The sequence below is a fragment of the Pyrus communis genome, chromosome 6 (genome assembly GCF_041283825.1).
Source record: "Pyrus communis isolate YQ-2024b chromosome 6, ASM4128382v1, whole genome shotgun sequence".
Taxonomy (NCBI): domain Eukaryota; kingdom Viridiplantae; phylum Streptophyta; class Magnoliopsida; order Rosales; family Rosaceae; genus Pyrus; species Pyrus communis.
In genome coordinates, this window is record NC_142570.1 from 215,427 (window position 1) to 231,012 (window position 15,586).

General features: G+C 40.5%; 1 protein-coding gene and 1 long non-coding RNA gene across 2 annotated transcripts; both read left to right on the top strand.

Annotated features, from left to right (window-relative positions):
* Positions 1–2,642: 2,642 nt before the first annotated feature.
* On the top strand, positions 2,643–4,642 carry LOC148696069 (uncharacterized). The gene is made up of 4 exons (XR_015963832.1): positions 2,643–2,830; positions 2,925–3,035; positions 3,566–3,632; positions 4,433–4,642. It is a non-coding gene; the product is annotated as an uncharacterized LOC148696069 (long non-coding RNA).
* Positions 4,643–9,713: 5,071 nt separating this feature from the next.
* On the top strand, positions 9,714–11,566 carry LOC148696070 (uncharacterized). The gene is made up of 2 exons (XM_088696148.1): positions 9,714–10,488; positions 11,511–11,566. The coding sequence occupies exons 1-2, from the start codon at positions 9,726–9,728 to the stop codon at positions 11,564–11,566; spliced, it is 819 nt and encodes a 272-aa protein (XP_088552274.1). The 5' UTR covers positions 9,714–9,725.
* Positions 11,567–15,586: the final 4,020 nt, after the last annotated feature.

The window sequence follows — 15,586 nt, forward strand, 5'->3', positions numbered from 1 at the left end:
ATAACTCACGATTTTGGATCAATTTTGCTAGTCTTTAAACTAGTGATTATAAACCTACTTTCGTGTCATTTTGATTGATAAATAAGCTTCTCAATAATCTGTGTAGGCTCTTAATGATTTTTTCAAATCCCGGAAATCATTTGTGTTCGTTGTTAGTGTTTATTTATTTTTCTTTTCACCATAGTAATAATCCGTAAAAAAAACTTATAGGTCTTAAAAAATGGTCCAACTACTTCTGAAGAGCTTATAAAACAGTCTTTAATGCGTATACCAAAAAAATTGCAAATGTTTAAAATTTTCATCTTTCACAAAAACTGTGAGCTATAAGTCACAATTACGGATCGTTTTTGCATATTTCTAAAGTACTGATCGTAAGTCTACTTTCATGTCAATTTGGTTGACCAATAAGCTTCTCAATAATCTGTGTAGGGCTCTTAATGATTTTCTTAGACATCGGATATCATTTTCGTTCAGTGCCAGTGTTTATTTATTTTTTTGTTTCACCACATTAAATGTCTGTAATATATGATTACGAGTCCTAAAAAACGATTGAACCACTTTTGAAGAGCTTATAATACTTTCTATAAAGCGTATACCAAAAAAAAAAAATTAAACATTCAAAAGTTTTATTTTTCATTAAAACTGTGAGCTATAAGTCATGATTTTGGATCAATTTTGCCAATCTTTAAACTAGTCATTAAAATTGTAAGCCTACCTTCGTGTCATTTTGATTGATCAATAAGCTTCTCAATAATCTGTGGAGGGCACTTAATGATTTTTCGAGATCTCGGTTATCGTTTTCGCTGAGCGCCAATGTTTGTTTATTTTTCTATTTCACCAAAAAAAAAAATCTATAAAATATACTTACGAGTCCTAAAAATTTGTCCAACCACTTTCGAAGAGCTCATAATACTTTCTTTAAAGTGTACATAAAAAAAATTACAAATTTTCAAAAGTTTCATTTTTCATTAAAAATGTGAGCTATAACTCACGATTTTGGATCAATTTTGCTAATATTTAAGCCATACGCAATTTTGTTAATATTTAAACTTAAGATTATTAGTCTTAAAAAATTGTCGAACCACTTCCGAAGAGCTTATAATACTTTCTATGAAGCATATACCAAAAAATTGCTATTTCACCACATTAATAACCCGTTAAAAAACCATGTGTTTATATATTTGCAAATGTTCAAAATTTACATTTTTCACAAAAACTGCAAGCAATATGTCATGATTACGAATTGATTTTGTTAATTTCTAAAGTAGTTGTCGAAAGCCTACCTTCTTGCCATTTTATTTGATCGATAAGCTTCTCAATAATCTGTGTAGAGCTCTTAATGATTTTTAGATCTCGAATATCATTTTCGCCCAGCCAATGTTTATTTATTTTTCTATTTCCCCATTTTTAAAAATCAGTAACATATAATCATGAGTCCTAAAAAAATGTCGAACCACTTCCGAAGAGCTTATAATACTTTCTTAGAAGTGTATACCAAAAAAATTGCAAATGCTCAAGTTTCATTTTTCATTAAAACTATGAGTTATAACTCATGATTTGGATCAATTTTGCTAATCTTTAAACTAGTGATCGTAAGCCTGCTTTCTTGTCATTTTGATCAATCAATAAGCTTCTCAATAATCTGTTTAGGGCTCTTAATGATTTCTTCGGATCTTGGATATCATTTCCGCTCTTCGCTAGTGTTTATTTATTTTTCTATTTCACCACATTAATAATCCGTAAAAAAAACTTATAGGTCTTAAAAAATGGGCCAACTAATTCCGAAGAGTTTATAAGACAGTCATGAATGCATATACCAAAAAATTTGCAAATGTTCAAGATTTGCATTTTGCACGACTACTGTAATCTATAAGTCACGATTACGGATCGATTTTGCTAATTTCTAAAGTAGTGATCGTAAGCCTACTTTCGTGTCATTTTGCTTGATCAATAAGCTTCTCAAAAGTCTATGTAGGCATCTTAATGATTTTACTAAATCTCGGATATCATTTTCGCTTAGGGCCAGTATTTTTTTTTTTTTTTCTATTTCACCACAAAAAAAAAATCCATAAAATATATCCTTGTGAGTCATAAAAACTTTCCAACCACTTCCGAAGAGCTTATAATACTTTCTTTAGAGTGTATACCAAAAAAGTTGTAAATGTTCAAAAGTTTCATTTTTCGTTAAAACTGTGAGCAATAAGTCATGATTTGGGATCAATTTGTGTAATCTTTAAACTAGTGATCGTAAGCCTACTTTCGTTTCATTTTGATCGATCAATAAGCTTCTCAATAATCTGTTTAAAGGGCTCTTAATGATATTTTTTTTGGATCTCGGATATCATTTCCCCTCCCTAGTAGCGTTTATTTATTATTCTATTTCACCACATTAATAATCCGTAAAAATGAATTATAGGTCTTAAAAAATAGGCCAACTACTTCCGAGGAGCTTAAAAGACATTCTTGAATGCATATACCAAAAAATTTGCAAATTTTCAAAATTTGCATTTTTCATTAAAAGTGTGACATCCCGTCCCGGGATTATTAAAACGTACTAGTGAAATGACATTTTAGCCCCTAGTTCGTTTCGTTATTCTGTTGGTGGGTGGTGTGGTGTTGGCATGTGTTGGGCCACACACACACACACACACATACACTGTCCCTATCTCTCTCCCTCTGTCTTCTCCCTATCTCTCTCTCCCCCGAGCTCCCATTTCCACTGTAAACGTACGGACACACACCAAGAACCATTATACCGTAGCAGATCGAGGAAACCAAGGGTGCAGTTGTGATCGTGAGGTCGAGGGGATCACGAATATACCATTTTCAGGTAGGAACTTCGACGTTTTCACGTCGATTTCATAAGCTCCGATTTGTGTACTGTTCATGCAAACTTATTCTAGCTTGTTTTTGGACTTTTGAAGCTTGTAGTTGTGTTCGTGAGGTCCCAAGGAACCTCGGAGTGTATCGTTGGACGGAAGTGGACGTCAGAAAAGCTTGGTTCGGAGTTGGCCGAGTTTTGAGTTTTGTGACAGGTACGATCGCGTGGTTTTTAGCTTTTAAAAGTTGTATAGCGTGATTCTACTAGTCTAGGGCTTTCTTTTGGTACAAGAATCATAGAAAATGGTTGAAAAACGAAGGAGAATAGTGAGTTTGAAGTTTTCCCAGTTTTCCGGTGACCGGAGTCCGGCGAGGGTAGACCGGAGAAGAAACAGGAATATTCCGTTAAGTTTAACGGAATATTCCTCACGGCAGTAACGGTATCCGGTTAGGTTTAACGGAATATTCCGGAATTTTGACGGAATATTCCTGACGGCGTCAATTGACACCGTCAGTGTGCATGGCACGTGGCCGCGCGTGGGGGCGCGTAGGTCCGTGCCTATTTCGGCGCGTGGGGGCGCGTGAGGGGTCCAAAAATTATTTTAAAAATATGGTTGTGATCCTGAGGTGGTGTAGAGCACGTTGGTATATTCATTTGTCCATTTTGAGCAATGTATGAGAAGTTATTACGAGAAGTTGGTTATGTGCTTTAAAGTTAACGTTTTTATAGCTATTTCGCATATAGGTGACACGTACCCCGATGACGAGCGTGCACACGCGAGGCAGGGGGGCTACGACCCTTCTACATACCAGTGAGTGGGCTTTTGGTTTTCCGTATATACCTATATACTATATTTTCCCAGAACTTGAATAAATGTTTATTCATTATGCCATGCATTACATTATCGTTTTTCGTGCATCGTTGGGTACGTTATTAGTTGCATATACTTATACATATGCATATTGGGTGCTGTGGACGCACAGGTAAGTGCCAGGTAAGCGTTATTCACGTTTATGTTTCAGTAATGGTTTGAGATAGTTAGAGAGCTCATAACCTGCACCCCCGGTGTTAGTGCTCCCGCCCGTGGCCAGGGCACAGTCCTTCACGTGATGTTCACCTCCCGCACCTTATGCTCACCTTGGATTCAAGGTAGGTGCACAGGCCTGTCGTACAGACCACTTTAGGTGGTTCCGACTCGTAGGTGACCCGCGATTATTCGCCCAGTCTTCACGTGATTGTAGCACTTATTTACACCCAGGTCTGTCGTACAGACCACTTTAGGTGGTTCCGACTCGTGGGCAGGTTTAGATATTGAGATTGAGATTTGAGCTCTAGATGCAGCCGTACAGGTCACGTTAGGTGACTCCGGCTGCCAGATTACATGATATTGATATGTTTATACCTGGGCACTTGCATATCGTTATGAGATTTCAGCATGGCATATTATCGAGCATGATTGATATACCTTTGAGCATATTTGGCATATCTATTATGTGTATATATTTTCTGGGAAGTATACAGGTTTTACGGCGAGGGGTTAGAAAGTATTTTATAAATGGTTTTCGAAAGCTTTGTTTTTGCCCACTCACACTTTGTTTTGCGCCCTTCCAGGTTCTAGTTGAGTAGCAGTTCCGGTGGTTTCCCAGAGGGCTTGTTCGGCACTTCTGACAGACACCTATCATTGTAGGGTCACCTTCGGGTGAACTATTGTCGCATATTCTTCTTTTGGATTGCTGTTGTCTGGCTCTGAATTTGTGACTCACACGCTAGCACTTATTTAGTACTTTGTATGCTAGTTTAGTTTTTAATTATTCGTACTTATATTATTACTTTTTTTTAGCTTCCGCACGTGCACATGGCTACGTCACCTTAGTGTGACGGCCAGCACGCTCCGATCTCGGTCGGGGCGTGTCAAAAAGTGTGAGCAATAAGTCACAATTACGGATCAATTTTGCTAATTTCTAAAGTAGTGATCGTAAGCCTAATTTTGTGTGATTTGGAATGATCAATAGGCTTCTCAATAATCTATGTAGGGCTCTTAATGATTTTTCTATATCTCGGATATCATTTTCGCTCAGCGCCAGTGTTTGTTTATTTTTCTATTTCACCACAAAAAATTAAAAAAATTAAAAAAAGGGTAAAATATCCTTATGAGTCCTAAAAAACTGTCCAACCACTTTCGAAGAGCTGATAATACTTTCTTTAAAGTGTATACCAAAAAAATTGCAAATGTTCAAAAGTTTCATTTTTCAGTAAAATTGTGAGAGTCACAATTTTGCTAATCTTTAAACTAGTGATCATAAGCCTACGTTCATGTCATTTTGATTGATAAATAAACTTCTCAATAATATGTTAGGCTCTTAATGATTTTTTCAAATCACGGATATCATTTGCGTTCGCCGCCAATGTTTATTTATTTTTCTTTTCACCACAGTAATAATCCGTAAAAAAAACTTATAAGTCTTAAAAAATGATCCAACTACTTCCGAAGATCTTATAAAACAGTCTTTAATGCGTATACCAAAAAATTTGTAAATGTTGATAATTTTCATTTTTCGCGAAAAGTGTGAGCTATAAGTCACGATTACGGATCGGTTTTGCTTATTTCTAAAGTAGTGATCGTAAGTCTACTTTCGTGTCAGTTTGGTTGACCAATAAGCTTCTCAATAATCTGTGTCAATTTGGTTGACCAATAAGCTTCTCTATAATGTTTTTAGACCTCGAATATCGTTTTTGTTTAGCACCATTGTTTATTTATTTTTCTGTTTCACCACATTAAATGTATGTAATATATGATTATGAGGCCTAAAAAACAGTCGAACCACTTTCGAAGAGCTTATAATACTTTCTATAAAGTGTATACCAAAAAAAATTTAAACGTTCAAAAGTTTCATTTTTCATTAAAACTGTGAGCTATAAGTCACGATTTTGGATCAATTTTGCCAATCTTTAAACTAGTGATCATAAGCCTACTTTCGTGTCATTTTGATTGATGAATAAGTTTCTCAATAATATGTGGAGGGCACTTTATGATTTTTCTAGATCTCGGTTACCGTTTTCGTTGAGCGCCAATGTTTGTTTATTTTTCTATTTCACCAAAAAAAAAATGCATAAAATATACTTATGAGTCCAAAAAAATTGTCCAACCACTTTCGAAGAGCTTATAATACTTTCTTTAAAGCGTATATCAAAAAAGTTACAAAATTTCAAAAATTTCATTTTTCATTAAAATTGTGAGCCATAAGTCACGATTTAGGATCAATTTTGTTAATATTTAAGCCATACACAATTTTGCTAATATTTAAACATAAGATTATCAGTCTTAAAAAACTGTCGAACCACTTCCGAAGAGCTTATAATACTTTCTATAAAGCATATACCAAAAAAATTGCTATTTCACCACATTAATAACCTGTTAAAAAAAAAAAAAAAAAAAAAACTTATGGGTCTTAAAAAATGGTCCAACCACTTCCGATGAGCTTATAAAAAATTCTTGATTGCGTATACCAAAAAATTTCCAAATGTTCAAAACTTGCATTTTTTCATGAAAACTGTGAGCAATATAAGTCACAATTATGAATCGATTTTGCTAATTTCTAAAGTAGTGGTTGGAAGCCTGCCTTCTTGTCATTTTGTTTGATCAATAAGCTTCTTAATAATCTGTGTAAGGCTCTTAATGATTTTTCCAAATCTTGGATATCATTTTCGCCCAACGCTAGTGTTTATTTATTTTTCTATTTCACCACATTTAAAAATCCGTAACATATAATTATGAGTCCAAAAAAACTGTAGAACCACTTCCGAAGAGCTTATAATACTTTCTTTGAAGTGTGTACCGAAAAAAATTGCAAATGTTCAAAAGTTTCATTTTTCATTAAAACTGTGAGCTATAACTCACGATTTGGATCAATTTTGCTAGTTTTTAAACTAGTGATCGTAAGCCCACTTTCATGCCATTTTGATCTATCAATAAGCTTCTCAATAATCTGTGTAGGGCTTTTAACGATTTTACTAGATCTCAGATATCACTTTCGCTTAGCGCTAGTTTTTGTTTATTTTTCTATTTCACCACCAAAAAAATCCATAAAATATCCTTATGAGTCCTAAAAAAATGTCCAACTACTTTCGAAGAGCTTATAATACTTTAAAGCGTATAACAAAAAAATTGCAAATGTTCAAAAGTGTCTTTTTTCATTAAAACTGTGAACAATAAATCTTGATTTTGGATCAATTTTGCTAATCTTTAAACCAGTGATCGTAAGCCAACTTTCATGTCATTTTGATGGATCAATAAGTTTCTCAATAATCTGTTTAGGGAGCCACTTAGTACTACGGTCTAGTGGTATTCCTCTTCACTTGTAAGTGAGAGGTTTTAGGTTAGATTCTCCCCATAGCCCAATGTGAGGATAAGCCCGCCCCCTTCCCCTTAGTATAGATAATATCGTTTGTTCAAAAAAAATTAAAAAATAAAATAAAATCTGTTTAGGGCTCTTAATGATTTTTTCAGATCTCGGACGTCATTTCCACTCCCCACTAGCATTTATTTATTTATTTTTCTATTTCACCACATTAATAATGTAACATCCCGTCCCAAATTTCATTTTAACGTACGTGTGAATTTACGATTTTACCCCTAATTTGTTCGTTTACGCTTAGTGTTGTGTTGTGTGGGTTGTGGGACCACACACACTCATACATTTTCTTTCTCTTCCCGGGATTCCCTCCCTCTTTCCCTCACTTTCTGTCACTCTGTCTCTCTCTCTCTCTCTTCCTCCCCGAGTTCATCTTCTTCTTCTTCTTCATTCTGCATACGGACACACACACAAACCAACTCAAACCTTCACCAATTAAGGAACCAATTACACCATTGAACTCGTGAGGTTGTGAGGAGCACAACCATATCAATTTCAGGTAAGAATTCGAACGTTTTCACGTCGTTTCAACAATGGCCGAATTATGCATTGTTCATGCAAACCTAATCTAGCTTGTTTTAGGAGATTCTAAGCTTGTAGTTGTGTTTGTGAGGTTCCCAGGAGCTTGGGAGTAGTTCGTTGGACGAATTTGGACGTCGGGAAGGCTAGGTTCGAAGTTGGCCGAACTTGGATCGTTGTTGCAGGTGAGATTCCATGGTTTTTAGGCCTTAAAACTTGTTGGGTCATGTTCTACTAGCTTTAAGGTTGATTTTGGTGCAAGAAACGTGGAAAAAGGTGGAAAAACGAGAGAGAAATAGTGAGTTGCAAGTTTTCCGGTGACGGCGACGGCGCCGGCGTCGGGGACAGACTGGAGAAGGAGACGGAATATTCCGTCAAAGTTGACGGAATATTCCTGATGCCGTTAACGGCATCTGGTTAGATTTAACGGAATATTCCGTTAGTTGACGGAATATTCCTGACGGCGTCTGTTGACACCGTCAGTGTGCATGGCACGTGGCCGCGCGTGGGGGGCGCGTAGGGCCGTGCCTTGGCCGGCGCGTGGGGGCGCGTGCGGGGTCCAAAAATTATTCTAAAAATATGGGTGTGATCCTGAGGTTGTGTAGATCACGTTGGTATATTCAATTGTCCATTTTGAGCAATGTATGAGAAGTTATTACGAGAAGTTGGTTATGTGCTTTTAAATTAACGTTTTCGTAGCTTTTTCGCGTATAGGTGATTCGTATTCCGAGAACGAGCGTACACACTCGAGGCAGGGGGGCTACGACCCTTCCAATTATCAGTGAGTGGGCTTTTGTTTTCCGTATATACCTATATACATATTAATTCCCAGAAATTTAGTATAATGCTTATTTGTTATATGTCACTCCTTTTATATAATTGGTGGTTATGCATGATTAGTTGCATATACGTTAATTATATATATGTGTATTTGGTGCTGTGGACGCACAGGTAAGTGCCAGGTAAAGGTTATTCATATTTACATTCAGTAGTAGTTTGAAATGCTTAGAGAGCTCATAATCTGCACCCCGGTGTTAGTGCTCCCGCCCAGGGCCAGGGCATAGTCCTTCACGTGATGTTCACCCGCACCACACGCTCGTCTTGGATCCAAGTTAGGTGAATAGGCTTGTCGTACAGACCACATTAGGTGGTTCCGACTCGGAGGTGACCCGCGATTATTCGCATAGTCTTCACGTGATCGTAGCACTAGAGCGTATATATTACACCTAGCCTTGTCGTACAGACCACGTTAGGTGGTTCCGACTCGTGTGCAGATTCAGTTATTGAGTTGAGATTGGAGCTCTAGATGCAGCCGTACAGGTCACGTTAGGTGACTCCCGGCTGCCAGATTGTATGCTATTAATGTGAATTACGCTTGAGTACTTACATTTAATTATGAGATTCCGTTGTGGCATATTCTAGAGCATGATTGGCATATCTTAGAGCATGATTGGCATATCTATACGTACGTATATATGTTCATTTTCTGGGAAGTATACAGGTTTTACGGCGAGGGGTTAGAATGTGTTTTACTAAAGAGTTTTCAAAGAACTTTGTTTTTGCCCACTCACGCTTTTGTTTTTGCGCCCCTCCAGGTTCTAGTGGTCTAGCAGATTCGGTGGTTTTTCCCAGAGGGCGTCCCGGCATTTCTGACAGACACTCACCATTGTAGGGTCACCTTCGGGTGTAATTATGTCGTATCTTTCCTTTTCGACTGCTGTAGACTTGCTCTGAAATTGTGTCTTACATACGCTAGCACTTGTTTTAGTACTTTGCATGCTAGTTTTTAATTATTCGTACTTTTATATTACCTTCTTAATAGCTTCCGCACGCGCACATGGCTACGTCACCTTCGAGTGACGGCCAGCACTCCCTGATCTCGGTCGGGGTGTGTCAGCTTGGTATCAGAGCTTAGGTTTGGCAGTCCTGTGTCTTTGTGAGTATTCTAATAGTTGGTGTCTTCTGTCAGAATCATGCCGCCTCGTCGGGAACCACGTCGTTCTTCTGAGTCTAACTTCCCCGATTTTGCTCAGTTGGGGGAAGTTATTGCTACAGCCCTTCAGACAGCTATCCGCCCTCCCCAGAGGACTCCTCTGGAGACTATGTATAACCTGAAGTTGGATAAGTTCAATGGTAGTGAGGGTCATGAAGGCGCGGAGCGATGGTTGGAACACATAGAGAAGACTTTCCGTGTGTTGCATAACCAGGGGAACCTTCCTATGGACAGGTGGGTCGAGACAACCTCATGGTTTCTGGAGATGGAGTCTGCAGCCTGGTGGGAACAGGAGCTTCGTAGGTTGACTCCAGCTCAGAGTACGGATTGGAATGTTTTCAAGGATGTATTTCAGAGGAGATTTGTACCCCCTGAGTATATTGATCGTAAGAAACAAGAATTCACTGAATTGAAACAGCGGAAGTTGACGGCTAACGAGTATTATCGTAAGTTCACTGATCTGTCTCGTTACCATCCGGACGTCGCAAGTAATCCGGCGGAGATGCTCCGTCGTTTCCGCTTAGGCACTAAGAAGAGATGGCGTTCTATGGCAACTACTACTTACTGTGAGTCCTACCAGGAGTTCTATGAGATACTATTGAGGATTGAGGACTCTGAGAATATGTCGAGTGACAGTGATGAAGAGAAAAACGGCAATCAGAACAAAGATGACAAAGGAAAAGGTCAGATGTCGCTTGGGCCTCGCCAAACTCAGAACTTCAAAAGGGGTGGTACTAGTTCGAGTTCGTCTAGTAGTGGTTTCAGTGCCTCTGGACAAGGACGAGGAGGTAGGTTTTATGGAGGTGCTCGAGGCCAGAGACAAGGTGATGGTGGTCGAAACCAAGTTCCATTTTGCCGTAGATGTAATAACCGACATTTCGGCGAGTGCAGGCGTGGCAGCGGTGGTTGTTTCACGTGTGGACAGATGGGACATAGAGCAATGAATTGTCCCCAGGGTCAGCAGCAGAGGCCGCATCAGACCTTTATGCCGCCACCTGCACCGATTCAGCAAATCCAAGGTCCGAGTAATTATGGTCAAGCAGGTAGAGGTGGTGCCTATCACTATCAGGGTGATGTTGTTCCCTATGCTCCGGGACCGTATCAATACCCCCAGGACCCGTATTCACAGGGTGGTTATCCCCCGTATCCCAGCAACTACATGCCGTATCCTCCAGCTCCAACGGGTGGTTCTCAGTGGTACCCAGGAGGACAGTATCAGCAGAGTGAGATTGCTACTAGTAGTCCAGGGTCTTCGAGACAGATGGGTCAGCCCAGTCAGGGGCGTGGAGCTCAAGGTCGCGGTGTTCAAGCTAGCAGAGGTCGTGGCGAACGACAGCAGGGCCAGGGGGGTATTCACAATATTTCCCTGCAGGATGCTCAGAACAACCCGGACTTGATTATGGGTACGTTAAACATTCTTGGTTATTTTGCTAGAGTCTTAATTGATTGTGGAGCTACACATTCCGTTATTTCTCATACATTTGCTCAAGTAACGCAACCTCGCCCCACACCTCTAGGGTACGATTTAGAGTTCGCTATGCCTAGAGGAGAGAGATGTGTTGTAGATTGTATGTACCCAGGATGTCCAGTGATAGTAGAGGGTGTTGTTATGCCAGCGGATCTTATCCCGTTAGATATTGTCGATTTTGATGTGATTTTGGGCACGGATTGGTTGCATTTCTATCGTGCCAACATTGATTGTTACGGGAAAGTAGTTACGTTTCACCGTCCTGGATTACCTGAGGTTACTTTTGTGGGTGAGCAGAGTGGGGTGAGACACGGTGTTATTTCGGTTTTACGAGCAAAGAAGTTGTTATCTAAAGGTTGTCAGGGGTATCTAGCTCATGTGGTGCTAGAGGAGACCGTTCCTAGCAGAATTGAGGATGTGAGAGTGGTCAGACACTTCCCTGATGTGTTTCCTGAGGATTTACCTGGTTTACCCCCAGATCGAGACGTGGATTTCACTATTGAGTTACTTCCAGGTACTAATCCTATTTCATTAACTCCTTATCGTATGGCTGCCGCTGAGTTAAGGGAATTGAAAGTGCAACTACAGGAATTAGTGGATAAAGGGTTTATTCAGCCTAGTACTTCGCCTTGGGGCGCTCCAGTGTTGTTTGTGAGGAAGAAAGATGGGACTTTGAGGCTGTGTATCGACTACAGGCAATTGAATCGGGTGACGATTAAAAACCGTTATCCATTGCCTCGTATCGACGATTTGTTTGATCAGCTGAGAGGTGCTTGTGTATTTTCTAAGATAGACTTGAGGTCTGGGTACTATCAGCTGAAGATTAGTAGGGATGATGTTCCTAAGACGGCGTTCAGGACTCGTTACGGTCATTACGAGTTTCTGGTTATGCCATTTGGGTTGACGAATGCACCAGCAGCTTTTATGGATTTAATGAACCGAGTATTCCAGCCTTACTTGGATAGATTTGTTATTGTCTTCATTGACGATATTCTGGTGTATTCTAAATCCAAAGCGGAGCATGTCCGACATCTTACTTTGGTGTTGAAAAGGTTGAGGGAACACCAATTGTATGCTAAGTTTAGCAAGTGCCAGTTCTGGTTAGATCAATTGGTTGATCCTCAGAAGGTTGCAGCTGTGGAGAGTTGGGAGCAACCACGAACCGTCACTGAGGTGAGAAGTTTCATTGGTTTGGCGGGATATTATCGGAGATTCGTTAAGGATTTTTCGGTGATTGCCTTGCCACTGACGAGGTTAACAAGGAAAGACGTTAAGTTTGAGTGGAATGATAAGTGTGAGCAGAGTTTCCAACAGTTGAAGCATTGTCTTACTAATGCACCTGTTTTGGCACTCCCGGACGATAGTGGTGATTTCGAGGTTTATAGCGATGCTTCCTTGAATGGTCTGGGATGTGTATTGATGCAGCATGGTAGGGTGATTGCTTATGCTTCGAGGCAGTTGAAACCCCATGAAATGAATTACCCTACACATGATTTGGAGTTGGCTGCTATCATCTTTGCGTTGAAGTTGTGGAGACATTATCTTTACGGAGAGAAGTGTAGGATCTTCACAGATCACAAAAGTCTTCAATATCTCTTCACCCAGAAGGAACTTAATCTTCGTCAACGGAGGTGGTTGGAGTTGCTCAGCGATTACGATTGCACGATTGATTATCACCCTGGTCGTGCGAATGTAGTGGCCGATGCACTTAGCAGAAAGTCACATGGCCGTATTAATGCGTTGTACGCTAGTCGTATTCCTCTTTTAGTGGACTTGCGTGCTACGGGAGTAAAATTAGAAGCAGAAGATCGAGATGTGGCGTTACTTGCTAATTTTCAAGTTAGGCCAATCTTGGTTGATCGGGTGCTTGAAGCTCAAGTAACTGATGAGCAGATTCAAGAACTAATTCGAGCTCGAGATCAAGGAAGGAGGCGAGATCTCAGAGTTCGTGATTCTGATGGCATGTTGATGTTAGAGGGTAGAATGTTTGTGCCTAGTAGTGTGGAGTTGAAGAAGGAAATTCTCGATGAAGCACATATCTCGGCTTATGCCATGCACCCAGGAGCGACAAAAATGTATCATACCATTCGACCATTTTACTATTGGCCGGGTATAAAAAGGGAGATAGCCGAGTATGTGAGCAGGTGTGCTGTTTGTCAGCAGGTTAAGGCAGAAAGAAAGAAGCCGTTTGGGCTGTTACAACCGCTTCCCGTTCCAGAATGGAAGTGGGAAAATATCACTATGGATTTTGTGTACAAGCTCCCGCGTACACATAATGGATTTGACGGCATTTGGGTGATCGTTGATCGGCTCACTAAGTCAGCACATTTTATTCCAGTAAGAGAGAAGTATTCTTTGAGCCGGTTAGCGGAATTGTTTATCTCAAAGGTTGTGAAGTACCATGGTGTCCCTGTGAGTATTGTCTCGGATCGTGATCCACGATTCACATCGAAGTTTTGGGTAGCTTTTCAAGAAGCTTTGGGTACGAGACTACTTTACAGTACGGCATATCATCCACAGACGGACGGACAGTCCGAGAGAACTATTCAGACCTTAGAAGATATGCTGCGAGCTTCGGTGTTGCAGTTTACCGATGCTTGGCACCAGCGGTTAGATTTGATGGAATTTGCTTACAACAACAGTTTCCATTCAAGCATTGGCATGGCGCCATTTGAGGCCTTGTATGGTAGATCTTGTCGCACTCCGTTATGTTGGTCAGAGGTTGGAGAAAGAGTCTTAGTAGGCCCGGAGATTGTCGAGGAGACTACTCAAAATGTTCAGGTAATTAGGTCTAACCTGAAAACAGCTCAGGACAGGCAGAAAAGTTTAGCAGATCGGCATGCTACGGACAGAACGTATGAGGTCGGAGATTGGGTATTTCTAAAGCTTTCACCGTGGAGAGGTGTTGTGCGGTTTGGAAAGAAAGGGAAGTTGAGTCCCAGGTACATTGGACCATACACGGTCACAGAAAGAGTTGGTGAGGTAGCTTACAGGTTGGAGTTGCCTTCGGAGTTGGCTAAAGTACATAACGTTTTTCACGTGTCTATGCTCCGACATTATGTTGCTGATCCATCACATGTGATACCTCCTCAACCGTTAGAGATAAATCCAGATTTGACGTATGACGAGGAGCCGTTAACGATCTTAGATTGGAAAGAGAAGGTTCTGAGGAACAAGACGGTGAATTTGGTGAAAGTCTTGTGGAGGAATCACTCGGTTGAAGAAGCGACATGGGAGACAGAAAATAGGATGAGGGATTTGTATCCTAGATTGTTCTTTGACCATTAGGGGTGTATTTAGTTATTTTGAATTTCGGGACGAAATTCTATTAAGGTGGGTAGGTTGTAACATCCCGTCCCAAATTTCATTTTAACGTACGTGTGAATTTACGATTTTACCCCTAATTTGTTCGTTTACGCTTAGTGTTGTGTTGTGTGGGTTGTGGGACCACACACACTCATACATTTTCTTTCTCTTCCCGGGATTCCCTCCCTCTTTCCCTCACTTTCTGTCACTCTGTCTCTCTCTCTCTCTCTTCCTCCCCGAGTTCATCTTCTTCTTCTTCTTCATTCTGCATACGGACACACACACAAACCAACTCAAACCTTCACCAATTAAGGAACCAATTACACCATTGAACTCGTGAGGTTGTGAGGAGCACAACCATATCAATTTCAGGTAAGAATTCGAACGTTTTCACGTCGTTTCAACAATGGCCGAATTATGCATTGTTCATGCAAACCTAATCTAGCTTGTTTTAGGAGATTCTAAGCTTGTAGTTGTGTTTGTGAGGTTCCCAGGAGCTTGGGAGTAGTTCGTTGGACGAATTTGGACGTCGGGAAGGCTAGGTTCGAAGTTGGCCGAACTTGGATCGTTGTTGCAGGTGAGATTCCATGGTTTTTAGGCCTTAAAACTTGTTGGGTCATGTTCTACTAGCTTTAAGGTTGATTTTGGTGCAAGAAACGTGGAAAAAGGTGGAAAAACGAGAGAGAAATAGTGAGTTGCAAGTTTTCCGGTGACGGCGACGGCGCCGGCGTCGGGGACAGACTGGAGAAGGAGACGGAATATTCCGTCAAAGTTGACGGAATATTCCTGATGCCGTTAACGGCATCTGGTTAGATTTAACGGAATATTCCGTTAGTTGACGGAATATTCCTGACGGCGTCTGTTGACACCGTCAGTGTGCATGGCACGTGGCCGCGCGTGGGGGGCGCGTAGGGCCGTGCCTTGGCCGGCGCGTGGGGGCGCGTGCGGGGTCCAAAAATTATTCTAAAAATATGGGTGTGATCCTGAGGTTGTGTAGATCACGTTGGTATATTCAATTGTCCATTTTGAGCAATGTATGAGAAGTTATTACGAGAAGTTGGTTATGT

Excerpts from the sequence above, each read along its gene's own strand:
- LOC148696070 (XM_088696148.1), top strand. The coding sequence starts at position 9,726 with ATGCCGCCTCGTCGGGAACCACGTCGTTCTTCTGAGTCTAACTTCCCC. Across the intron at positions 10,489-11,510 it reads AAGGGGTGGTACTAGTTCGA|AGTGGGGTGAGACACGGTGT; the intron begins GTTCGTCTAGTA and ends GTGGGTGAGCAG.